We start from the raw sequence: 13,698 nt of genomic DNA on the forward strand, positions 1-13,698 counted from the left end.
GATTACATAATATACAATACAAGTTGATTAAATTATGGTTGGAATAGATTTGTTACCAATTTTCACGTAGCTAAAATGAGAAAAATTATCCAATCTTGTTTTACCCATAACTTCTTCATTTTAAATCCGTTTTGAGTGAATAAAATTGCTATGGTTTCATATTGAACTCTATTTTATGAATCTAAACAGAAAAGTATAGGTTTATAGTCGGAAAAATAAGTTACAAGTCGTTTTTGTAAAGGTAGTCATTTCTGTCGAAAGAACGACGTCTAGATGACCATTTTAGAAAACATACTTCCACTTTGAGTTTAACCATAATTTTTGGATATAGTTTCATGTTCATAATAAAAATCATTTTCTCAGAATTACAACTTTTAAATCAAAGTTTATCACAGTTTTTAATTAACTAACCCAAAACAGCCCGCGGTGTTACTACGACGGCGTAAATCCGGTTTTACGGTGTTTTTCGTGTTTCCAGGTTTTAAATCATTAAGTTAGCATATCATATAGATATAGAACATGTGTTTAGTTGATTTTAAAAGTCAAGTTAGAAGGATTAACTTTTGTTTGCGAACAAGTTTAGAATTAACTAAACTATGTTCTAGTGATTACAAGTTTAAACCTTCGAATAAGATAGCTTTATATGTATGAATCGAATGATGTTATGAACATCATTACTACCTTAAGTTCCTTGGATAAACCTACTGGAAAAGAGAAAAATGGATCTAGGTTCAACGGATCCTTGGATGGCTCGAAGTTCTTGAAGCAGAATCATGACACGAAAACAAGTTCAAGTAAGATCATCACTTGAAATAAGATTGTTATAGTTATAGAAATTGAACCAAAGTTTGAATATGATTATTACCTTGTATTAGAATGATAACCTACTGTAAGAAACAAAGATTTCTTGAGGTTGGATGATCACCTTACAAGATTGGAAGTGAGCTAGCAAACTTGAAAGTATTCTTGATTTTATGTAACTAGAACTTGTAGAATTTATGAAGAACACTTAGAACTTGAAGATATAACTTGAGAGAGATCAATTAGATGAATAAAATTGAAGAATGAAAGTGTTTGTAGGTGTTTTTGGTCGTTGGTGTATGGATTAGATATAAAGGATATGTAATTTTGTTTTCATGTAAATAAGTCATGAATGATTACTCATATTTTTGTAATTTTATGAGATATTTCATGCTAGTTGCCAAATGATGGTTCCCACATGAGTTAGGTGACTCACATGGGCTGCTAAGAGCTGATCATTGGAGTGTATATACCAATAGTACATACATCTAAAAGCTGTGTATTGTACGAGTACGAATACGGGTGCATACGAGTAGAATTGTTGATGAAATTGAACGAGGATGTAATTGTAAGAATTTTTGTTAAGTAGGAGTATTTTGATAAGTGTATTGATGTCTTTCAAAAGTGTATAAATACATTTTAAAACACTACATGTATATACATTTTAACTGAGTCGTTAAGTCATCGTTAGTCGTTACATGTAAGTGTTGTTTTGAAACCTTTAGGTTAACGATCTTGTTAAATGTTGTTAACCCAATGTTTATAATATCAAATGAGATTTTAAATTATTATATTATCATGATATTATCATGTATGAATATCTCTTAATATGATATATATACATTAAATGTCTTTACAACGATAATCGTGACATATATGTCTCGTTTAAAAATCATTAAGTTAGTAGTCTTGTTTTTACATATGTAGTTCATTGTTAATATACTTAATGATATGTTTACTTATCATAGTATCATGTTAACTATATATATATATATATATCCATATATATGTCATCATATAGTTTTTACAAGTTTTAACGTTCGTGAATCACCGGTCAACTTGGGTGGTCAATTGTCTATATGAAACATATTTCAATTAATCAAGTCTTAACAAGTTTGATTGCTTAACATGTTGGAAACATTTAATCATGTAAATATCAATCTCAATTAATATATATATAAACATGGAAAAGTTCGGGTCACTACATCATAGACTTTGCTTATCGTGTCGGAAACGTTAAATCATTTAAAGATAAAGTTTAAATTTGGTCAAAAATTTTCGGGTTGTCACAGTTGGCAATGTAAACAACCGGCAGTAGCAGTGATAATTTGTAATGGTGTTGGTGATCGTGATAGAAAATAAACCGAACAGAGTCATCGTTGATCATTAATATTGTTGTAATTGATTGATTGGGGTGGTGGTGGAGTTTTTAATAGGTTCACGAAGAAATTATAGAGAAGGTATAGTGAGAGAAGAAGAAAGAAAGTGATGAATTTTAAGAACGGGTTCTTCTAGTTTTCTGTTTTTCTTTCCATTGAATTGCAGTGTGTAACTTATATAGAGTCATTGCCTAATGGGTGTATCTGCTATAATTGATCATACTGCTAAGCGACGTCGACGTATAACAAATTGGAGACACAAAATATTCTCGCAGGCAAAGAAAATAATAGATGAGATTGACTGCTAACAGATTCTTGGATTCATTCTGTGATTTAAAGTCATGATTTGTACTAGAGAATAAATCATCTACAGATTGATAATGATAGGAAACTGATTTTTATTCTCTTAGGATGAAATACGTAATTGTTTTTATTTATAAATATATATAGTTGTATTTATATAAATATATATATCAGTATATGTATTTTTATATATGTATATCTGTATTTTATATGTATCTATACGTATTTATATATATCTGTTTATATATTTGATTATATATAATTCATAAACTTTAATATTTATAATGTTATTAATAATAAGTACTAATACTAATAAATATTTCGAAATACTAATAATAATAATGATAATAATATCAATAATAATAATAATAATTGTATTAATAATAATTATAAATAGTAGTGATATTAAGAATCATAAATTGATAATTTTAATAAGTTTACTAATAACAATAATAATAAAATGATAACAAAAATATGTTTATTAATCCTAATAATAATACGTCTCTCTCTCTCTGACACTTTCTCCACCCCAACAAGCAAACAACAACCCCTAATTTTTAAACGGAAATTGCTTCTATTTTCTAGTGAATTAGAAGCCGTAACCTACATCATTAAACTCGCGGCTTTTTTATGATTTTGTGAGTACGATTTTCGCCGGCAAGTGTTGTAAAACGCGCCGCCACGCGCTGGCGCTCAGTTTCGCCGGAAAATTTTCCGGGCACTTTCTCTGGTCTTTTCGCAGGTATTAAAACGGAGCTTCGCTAATTTCGCCACCTGCTGCTACCTTTGTGTCGTCGCTCGCCACTGCTACCAGAATTTCCTTGTTTACACAAGGCTGTGTTTGTTTCTTTTTACCCTAAAACTTCTTTTACCCATAATCTTACTTTGACTGTATTTTTCTAATCTTGTGAGCCTTACTAATTTGTCTACCAGTTATGCGATTGGTATTCATTAGAATATATTATTCTAACTTGCTGAAAGATACTTGTTTTTTTATTTATTTCCTTATCTATTTATTCTTTACTATTTGCTATCTTTTGCCTCACTAATTAGTATTGTTGTTTCCCCTACCTTTATTGTTGTTTCCCCTACCTGTTTATTATTGTAAAGCCTTTTAGGTGGTCTTTATTGTATTTTACTTTTTTGTTTTGAATTCTCCCAATTTTTATTTTCTTTATAGGTTAATATAGACTCTACTAGCACTTATGATCACCTGAGGTCATGTCCTCCTAGATTAGGGGCGGATAGGACTAGAGGGGTTAGAGGGGGTAATAGGGTTGCTACCCCGGGTGGGATTAGAGTGGGGAGTTGGAATATAAGAACCTTGACGGGCAAGAGGATTGAGCTAGTTGATACATTTCTTAAGAGTAATGTAGACATAGGGTGTGTTCAAGAGACTAGATGGAAGGGTGAAGGGGCGGTAGATATTAAGGACTATAAGTTGTGGTACTCGGGTTCTAGGACAGCACAGAACGGGGTATGTATCTTTTTGGGTAAAGTACATAAGGATAATGTTGTTGACGTGGGTAGGTTTAGCGATAGGATTATGTCGGTTAGTCTAATTATTAAGGAAGAGACTTTCACGGTCATAAGCGCATACGCACCTCATACGGGTTTAAGTGATGCGGAAAAGAGGAGTTTTTGGGATTTGCTAGACGAGGTAGTGAGGGGGTGCCCAGCTGACATCGACTGATTATAGGGGGTGATCTGAATGGATACATAGGAGCGGAGGCAGAAGGTTACGAGGGAGCCCATGGGGGCTTTGGGTTTGGCCCTAGAAATGAAGAAGGGAGCTCAATCCTTGAGTTTGCCATTGCCCACGAGATGGTCGTAGCAAACTCTTTCTTCAAGAAGAGGGATGCTCAGTTAGCTACTTTTCATAGCGGGGGTCGTAGCACCCAGATTGACTTTTTGCTCCTCCGTAAAGGGGAACTTAGGACATGTAGGGACTGTAAGGTCCTTCCAGCATTGACGTGCTCCTCCCAGCATCGATTGTTGGTCATGGACCTAGTCACTCGGGGAAGAGATGGTAGGAGGGCCAGGGTTGTGCAACCTAGAATCCTTTAGAAGAACCTGCATGGAGCGAATGCAGAGACTTTTAGAGTGACTATTGCTGATAGATTGAGGGTAGAAGGGGATTATGTAGCCCCTACTGATGTAGACCAGATTTGGAACCGCATGGCGTCCACTATCAGAGATGTGGCAAAAGAGACCTTAGGGGTGGCAATAGGGACATCGAGAGCCCATAAGAGTAGTAGAGAATCGTGGTGGCTTAATGACGATGTCCAAACGAAAGTCGCGTTAAAACAGACGAGGTTTAGGGAGCTCATTACTTTTGGAGAAGGGACACCTGCAGAGAGAACTTGGATAGAAGAAAGATATAAAGAAGCTAAAAGAGAAGCAAAGAAGGCCGTAGCAATTGCAAAAGGCAAATCATATGAAGATTTATATAGGAAACTAAACTCTAAAGAGGGAGCTAATGACATATATAGGATAGCTAAAGCTAGGGAGCGAAGAAGTAGGGACTTGGTTAATGTCAAATTTATCAAGGATGAAGCGGGTCAAAGTATAGTGAAAGAAGACCTTATTAGGAATAGATGGGAGGAGTATTTTGCATCCCTCTTCGGTAGGGTAAGACCCGAGCGGAACGAGGAACTCCACGAGGTTTGTGAGTATCAAAACAACTATTTCTGCACGAGGATTAACCAGGAGGAAGTTAGATCGCCTCTACGAAAGATGGGGGAGAAACAAAGCAGTAGGACCAGACCAAATTCCGATTGAGGCATGGAGGTGCCTAGGAGATGAAGGGGTTAGATGGCTGACAAACCTTTTCAACATGACGTTTAGAAGCGCAAAGATGCCTATGGAATGGAGACTCAGTGAGGTTATTCCCATTTACAAGAATAAGGGAGAAGCGCAAATATGTAGTAATTATAGAGGCATAAAGTTACTTAGTCATACAATGAAGCTTTGGGAGAGAGTGATTGAGACGAGGCTCCGACGTGAGATAAAGGTTTCAGAGAACCAGTTCAGTTTCATGCCAGGACGCTCATCGATGGAGGCAATCCACATCGTTAGAAGCCTTATGGAGAAGTATAGGGAAAAACAAAAGAACCTACACATGGCGTTCTTAGACTTGGAAAAGGCTTATGACTGTGTCCTGCGTGAGCTGATCTGGAAGACTCTTAATGTTAGGGGTGTCCCAAGTAGATATATAAGAACTATTAGAGATATGTATGAGGGGGCGAAGACTCGTGTACGTACGACGGTAGGAAACACTGAGTTTTTCCCAGTAGAGGTAGGTTTACATCAGGGATCCACCCTTAGCCCATATCTTTTCGCTTTGATTCTAGACGGACTGACTCAAAGGATATAAGATAACATCCCATGGTGCCTAATATTCATGGACGATATTGTATTAGTTTCGGATTCCCAAGATGAGCTTAATAGATGGCTAGAGCAATGGAGGATCGCCCTAGAATCAAATGGCCTACGGATTAGCAGACTTAAATTGTAGTACCTTAGATGCGATTTCAGGACGAGCGTAGAGGAACAAGAGGATATAGTGGATGTCCGAATTGGCGATCAACTTTTACCTCCACAAGAGCCCTTTAGATATTTAGGCTCGATGCTCCACAAATCGGGAAGGATAGATGAGGACGTGACACACCATATACGAGTAGGATGGTTGAAGTGGAGGGCAGCGAAAGGGTGTTGTGCGACAAGAAGGTACCCCTTAAATTGAAAGGGAAATTCTTCAAGGTGGTAATCAGACCGGCCATGTTGTACGGATCGGAGTGTTGACCAATGACGAAAGCCCAGGAGAGAAGGATGGAGGTGGCAGAAATGAGGATGTTTAGGTGGATGTGTGGTAATACTATGCTAGATATGATACCAAATGGAGTTTTTAGGGAGAACTTGGAAGTTGGGAACATAACCAACAAGCTGAGGGAAGGACGACTTTTTGGACATGTTTTGAGGCGTCCACTTTTAGCCCCGATTAGGAGAATCGAGACCCTCGTTGTTAGGGGTGTAAGGAGAAGGGGTAGACCCAGATGTAGGTTGGAGGATAGATTGAAGCTTGACATGAAGGAGCTCTTATTGACCGAGGACATGACATCTGATAGAAATTTGTGGAGGAGTAGAATTAGAATAGATGACTAGGTTCTACATATTGTTTATTTATTTTATATATTTATTTTATATTCCCTGCCTACTTGCTTGTATGCACTTCATTTATGTCTTTTTTTATTTTTTTTTATTTTTTTTATTTTTTTTTGCGTGGGACATTTCGTATTGGCTGTACATGTTTTTTGGATATATAAAATATCTATACTTATTGTAGTATTTTCACATGCTTTATTGCTCTATATGGTTACATGTTTGCATTACATTATATAGCAATTTAATTATACGTACTTTCATATCACATGTTTTTATGCTAACATAGTATACTTATTTGTCTATGCTTACATTGTATACCATCTACTTTATACTACATATTATACCTTCATGCTTTTTACCAATATGTTTACGTATACTTATTGTACTTACATGATTTGTTATACTTGTATATATGACACTCACTTATTTTACTTTTATGTTATATTACATTATATTGTTACCTGCTCTTTTTACCTATACATATAATATTGGAGTATACATTATTCATGGTAAAGTTTCTATTTTATCAACTGTACTTGTATATTTTTACTGCACATATCGGAATTCATGGTTCTTTCTGGCCGGAGGTCCCTAGGAAGCAGCCTCTCTGCTCTACAGAATAGGGAGGGACGACTTCCTCTACCTGGGGACCGATAGGTATCCGTGAGTGAAGGAATGACTTCCCTTTTACTTTAGCGTAGAGGAAAGGACTGTCTACATCTAACCTCCCCCATACTCCACTTTAGTGAAATTGGGTATTGTTGTTGTTGTTGTTTTTGTTGTTATATCAAATTTCATATATACCTATATATCTGTATATTAAATATTTAAAGAATCATAATAACATTAATTATACAATTTGATATCTAATATTAATGTAACAGATAATAATAATGATAGTAGAATTAATAATGATAATAATACTAATGTTAATAGTAATACTTGTACATATCAAATTTCATATATACTTTATATAATAATATTAATGATACAATTATTGATAATAATAGTGAAATTAATGTTAATAATATTAATATTACAAATATATTACTATCAATTATATAACATATTGAATCTTTAATATTTATAATTTACAATATATATAACATTACTTATGTATATAAATTATTTATACATATATATATTTATATATTTATTTACACACAATTGTTCGTGAATCTCCAAGAGTAGTCAAAGGGTAAATGAATACAGGAACACAATTCAAAGTTTTTGAGATTTCAACATTACAGACTTTGATTATCGTGTCGAAAACTTATAAAGATCAAGTTTAAATTTGGTCGGAAATTTCCGGGTCATCACAGTAGGGGGGGGGGGGGGTTGAATACAATTTCTTTTAATTAACTAACCAATTAAACACAGTTTAGTATTCAAGCATGTAATGTAAATCGAGTCAAAGGTAATTTTCAACCGTTATTATTTATTGATTAAATCACAAAGAATTACAACTATCCTTGGCGGAATGATAGTTGGTTGATACAGATTTACCTAAGTATAGCTATGAGGATAAACTTAAAGCTATTACACGTTTTGGACTCTAAATAAATAAACCCACACCACTAGTTGTTACAATAGTGGATACAACAATTTATAGTAGTTCTATTGACCGTGTAATGTTCTATTGTCCACTGGTACATAGGATGTCTGTACTTGTGGGGACAACTGCATCAGAGAGCATGCTCTCCTCTTTCCTCTTTGGTAGCTATTTGCAGGAACACCCCAATTTGTTTTGGCACCACTATTTGTTTAAACAAGTAGAATGTTGTGTTCCCTAGGCATTGACAAAGTATAGCACATGTCTGCACATGCGTTAAACTTCTGCATTCCCACGTGGTCTTGTAAGGTCACTTGTCAGCCGCCGACGCGTGTCCTTTCCTGTTCAACTTTGTCTTTGACTTCTGTTGAATAGTACAATTGATGTAGACCACTCAGGAAACCACCATGCTTGTAATGGACCATGGATGTCTTGTGTTGTATGCTGCTTACCAGGTTTACTGGTTCTTCTTATGCTGAGTCACTTGATATTCTTGAATTGCTGAGTACTTATCCTGTGCTGATTCGAAGAATACACTCTACCTTGTGCTGGTAGACTAGGCATCATACTGAACACTTGACACAGCAATATTTGCTGTCTATAAACAAACTTGTGCTGGCTGCACATAACATTTTAGTGCAAATAAATTACAGTTTTGTCATAATTAAATCCTTAATTATTTTGGGGACTCAATAATCTCCCCTTATTTGATGATGACAAAACTTATGACATTTAGAGAAAACACTAAAGCCAGTATTGAGGGACCTAATGAAAAATATGCAGTAAATTTGTCCCTTTTAAGTTTATTTTTGGGATCTTTTGCTGAGTTATCTATATCTTATAACTTGATATGATTTTGAAGAATAACTCATTTCATCTTCATTACAACAGAGTATATACAGTAATTACAAAACATAATAATGAAAAATGAAGTAACAAAAGATATAATTTAAGCACTAGAAGGCTATCTGTCTTTATCTTTATCCTCTTCTAGTTCATCACCAGATAGCTCTTCTTCTTTCACTTTCAAGGCAGCCCATGCTTCAGGAAACAAGTAAGGCAGCTCAGCAGGGTCATAAACTGGAACATGAGGAGGTAGAATGATGTGATCTCTTCTGTGTGGGCCTTTACCAGTAGAATTCTTTCTTTTTAGCTTTTGAGAAAGAACTTCTTCTACGTTTACTACTGGTGCATTCCCAAATTTTGTTGCTTTGTTGAAGAGCTCTTGGAGTTTTGGCTTCAATGTCTTTTTAATACCACTTTTAGCTTTACCAATGAAGTACTCCAATATCTCCTTCCATTCACTAAATCCAAAGGTTCTCAAATTAGTGTAGTCTACCCTCTCTTGAATGTTATCTTCCCTGCTGATACTGAAAGCTCTTTTTGTGCCTCTGTGCACTTTGATGATCTTGCTGGAATTTGATCTCCTGGCCAGTACATCACCATACTTGCTCCTATAATAGTGATCAGATAGCTCAATTGTTCGTTCAGTTTCTATAGGAGCAGTAGTAGGTGCTTTCTCAGCAGCTTCTTGTTCATCAAGAGCTTTATCTTGTTCCTTAACAATAGCTTTGGATAGCTTGAGGGACTCAGCCTCTTGCTTTCTATCAGTAGCCAATTTAGCTTCTACTTCCTGAAGCCTTACCCTTTCAGAATATTCAGCATCAACATCCTCCCTTCTTTTCCTTTCAACTTCTAAGCCCAAAAGATAATCATCGGCAGTAATATTTAGGGACTTTGCTGTTTCAATCATTCCCCTTCCCTCTTCAGTTCTAAGGGCATCACGATACTGCCTTAGATCCATACCCAGTTGCCGAGCCTCATGAAATTGAGCTTTCTCTTCATGAGTATGTAGCCTTTGACCACTGTTATTTAGATACACGCCAATTTTAATGCCATAAGTTAAGGCAGTGATGTAGAATGGATGATCAAGAAGGTGATGCAGCAATCTAACTTGGTGTATCCTTTCAGAAATAGCTGCTTGTCTTTGCTCAAGCAATTCAGGTATAGTGATCTCCAGTTTGTAAGCCTCTCTTTCATCTGGATTCATCCTTAATAGATCTAGCTCACCACGGGCAACTGAATCATCTTCCCAAGTTGTGTATTTATCATGTGGTTTTGGGGTTAATGGAGGATACATGATTGATTCTGATATGCCTAAAGAACTCATAGAAAACTGATTAATACGTTCATCATGTGTTCTGTTAAAATAAGCAAGAGTCCGGGGAGAGATAGGTGATTGAACAAATAAGTGATCTCCTCTACCCTAGACCGTAAAGTCAGCAGGATCAACAGTATCATCATCTTGTTTAGCACCCAGCTAAGCCGCCTTGGCTGGGTCTTCAACACCTGTTTCACCCAGCAGCACACTACTGGTTGGGTCTTCTATCACAGCACTCCTTGTTGTGTCTTCAGTACCAGCTGACTTATTAGTATCAGCTGGCACACCTGCCGCAGTATCTTCATCAGCTGCCTCAAATAGGGGTCCTTTCCTTAGGGGCTGGTTGTCCCTAGGAGCAGATTTCACCATTTTTCTGTCGATTGGAATGGGTTCAGCTGATGGTTCTTGTGTTGATACTGGTTCTTGTGGAGGCAGATAGGGAACAATAGAAAGATGCTCCCCCTTAACATCATCAACATCAAAGTCTGTTATTTCTGCTGGCTGTTGTTGTGTAGCTGGCTGAGCAGAAGATGCTGGTCGAGAAGATGAGCTGGTTTCTAACATTGCATCTAGCCATTTCATGAACACGTCAGCTCTTACTCCTCCTAACCCAGTAGATTGCAGAAAATCTTTCATTTCTTCAGGGGTCATTCTTTTGATCCTGTCTGCTCGCTCAGCATACAGCTTTGCCCTTTTCTTTTCATACTTAACCATGAACTTGGCATTTCTTTTAAGAGCATCTCTTTTGTACTTTTTAATGCTGATTAGTTCATCACTAATATCCAACTTATCTGGGTCTAGGCTTCTTCTATGTTCAATTCTGTGTTGTTTACGAGCAACATAAGTCTCCCATTTGGCATTAAAGGCATTATTTAAATCTTGCTGTCTCTTCTGATGTCTCTCCAGTTTTCTTTTCATTTTCCTTTCAATCGTTTGATAGACAACAAAAAATTCAGCAATAGCCAGATCAGAAACATCACTGGGCTTATTGCTAGAACCAATATCATCCATTGATGTGGCATACACACTGGGTTGAGATTCACCAGCAGCCTGTATACCAGCTTCAGTATGAGTGTTGCTGGGCTTAGTGCCAGCGCCTTGACCAGTACCAGTACCATCATCATCACCATCTCTCCTTTGCTGTTTAGGAGCCTTTTCATGCCTATGCTCCCCCTCAGATTGTTTTCTCTTTTTAAACTTCTTTTTAGACTTCTTCTCCCCCTTTTTGTCATCAGCAGGGGCAGAAGGGTGATCAGGGGAAACGTGTGCATCAAGGTCACTATCTGACTCAGGAACCGAAAATGCAAAGTTGTTCCAGTCAGCATCAGCAGGAGAAAGATGGGCACCAGGATCTACACCATATTGTCCAAGACACAGATTTGAAGTTCTAACTTCATTTCTTGCAACATCCATGGCCATTTGATTAACAGTGGCCCTAACATCTGCTTGTAGGGTAGCCATTTGTTGCATAGTCTCCACCAATTGAAGATAAGCAGAGACAGGAACTATATTAGCCATTTGCTGTTCCTGCGAATTCAACCTCTCTGTCAATACCCGATTCTCTTCATTAAGAAAAAGATTCCTTCGATTAGCAGCATCAAGATCAATTTGAAGACGGGCAATATGATCAGCATATTCATTATGAGAGAGGATTCGCCATTTGATATCTTTATCTTCTTCAAATTGTTTGACAATAGCTTCCACCACTAGATCAGCAAAAGCACATACTTGTTTGAGCTGGTTTTCAATGGTAGAAGAAGTAACCTCCCCAGCTCTGCGTATGGCTTCAGTCATTCTATCAACAATGGCAGAGCGAATGGTGCTTTGTAGATCTGGTATAACCTCGGCTAACGTCTTATAGACATCCAGAGTGGAGATGGCAGCCACCTCATCAGCATTAAAACTGCTGGTTGAGGGGCGATCACTAGCAGCTAACATATAAGTACCTCCGTGGGGTGGTTGAGGTGGAAGGTCAGAATCTGACTCGTCACCATGATCAACATCATTTTTACCATTACCCGAAGGTTTAGAACCACTGGTATTCTTGTCAGCATCATTATCAGCATCATCAGTTAGATCCACTGGTTTGTCTTTGGAACCAGTCACATTATCATGAGTGACTGGTTCGCCCTTACCAGTACCTTTATCAGCATCACCATCAGATGAAGAAGATGATGAGGAAGAAGCTGATGTGTAACGACCCGACTTTTTCGACTTTCTTTTGTGCTTTATGTTTTCACGAAACTGCGTATTTGTACGTACTGAGCTATATTATACTCTGGGGACTCCCTACATGTTGATTACTTTCATTTATATGTTAAAACGTATCATTAAGTACGTAGGATACTTAACTTAACCCTCGGAAGCCTTTATGACCGTTAGTGTCACTTGATGTTTTTAACGAACTGCGTACTGCGTACACGTTTAACTTTTGTCGTAATCGGAATATTATGACTACAAAATACTAATTGTTATTTTATAATGACAATTACTTGGGTTTTTGGATGCTTAATTACGCTTAGTAATTTACTAGAGCACACTAGTTAGTCTTGTTGGACTTTATACCTTGTTGGACCTTAGCCCATCCTACACTAGTTAGTGGACAATTTAAATAGCCCAATTATAAGTAACTAGTAACCCATTAATAAGTAAGACAAATGCCCATTTATCAGAGGGAACATGCTAGTATTTTTGTCAAGTATTATCCTTAATGTTGCATGGAATCCTAACATAAGCACCAACTTTAGACAACCATTAACCAAAAAGTAAAAAAGGTGTCCCCCTTGTCCCCTTGAAAACCTACGGCCTAGACCACCCACCCACACCCTCACCACCTATAAATACAAGCCATATTCCATCCATTTTACACTTACTTTCATTTGTAATTTACACACACTTACTCTCTAATTCTTTCTCTAGTTCTTTCTCTCTCTAAAAAGTGTAAGTATTTTATTTTTCTTCTTCTTCTTCCTCGCACTCTCACGAAATCATCATCATCTTCATGGGTCTAGCTTTTTAGCTTTTGATCTTGATTACATCTTGTAGATTCAAACATGGATTTGAATCCTTCAAGAACATGGAATATTCAAGCTTTCTAGCTTTGAATCTTCACCTACTTTGTAGATCTAAATCTTTTAGCTTTAATCTTGTTATTTTGTTATAAAGATTCAAACTTGTGTTTGTAATCTTCATGTATCTTAAAGATCCAAGCTTTATGCTTCAAGATCTTCAAGAACACTAAAGATCCAAGCTTTTTAGCTTAGGGTCTCATTATTATGTTAAAGATCTTAGCTTTTTAGCTTATGGTCTCATTACTTTCATTATTTTGTTAAAGATCT

The 13,698-nt window shown here is 36.5% G+C and overlaps 2 protein-coding genes across 2 annotated transcripts; both read left to right on the forward strand.

Annotated features, from left to right (window-relative positions):
* The first annotated feature begins 2,374 nt into the window (after positions 1 to 2,374).
* LOC139864107 (uncharacterized) lies at positions 2,375 to 4,550 on the forward strand. The gene is made up of 3 exons (XM_071852689.1): positions 2,375 to 2,455; positions 3,664 to 4,120; positions 4,207 to 4,550. The coding sequence occupies exons 1-3, from the start codon at positions 2,375 to 2,377 to the stop codon at positions 4,548 to 4,550; spliced, it is 882 nt and encodes a 293-aa protein (XP_071708790.1).
* A 111-nt stretch (positions 4,551 to 4,661) lies between these two features.
* LOC139864108 (uncharacterized) lies at positions 4,662 to 5,264 on the forward strand. The gene has a single exon (XM_071852690.1). It carries the CDS (start codon positions 4,662 to 4,664, stop codon positions 5,262 to 5,264), a length of 603 nt encoding a protein of 200 aa, XP_071708791.1.
* The last annotated feature ends 8,434 nt before the right edge of the window (positions 5,265 to 13,698 follow it).

The sequence above is a fragment of the Rutidosis leptorrhynchoides genome, chromosome 8, assembly GCF_046630445.1.
Source record: "Rutidosis leptorrhynchoides isolate AG116_Rl617_1_P2 chromosome 8, CSIRO_AGI_Rlap_v1, whole genome shotgun sequence".
In the NCBI taxonomy this organism is placed as follows: Eukaryota; Viridiplantae; Streptophyta; class Magnoliopsida; order Asterales; family Asteraceae; genus Rutidosis; species Rutidosis leptorrhynchoides.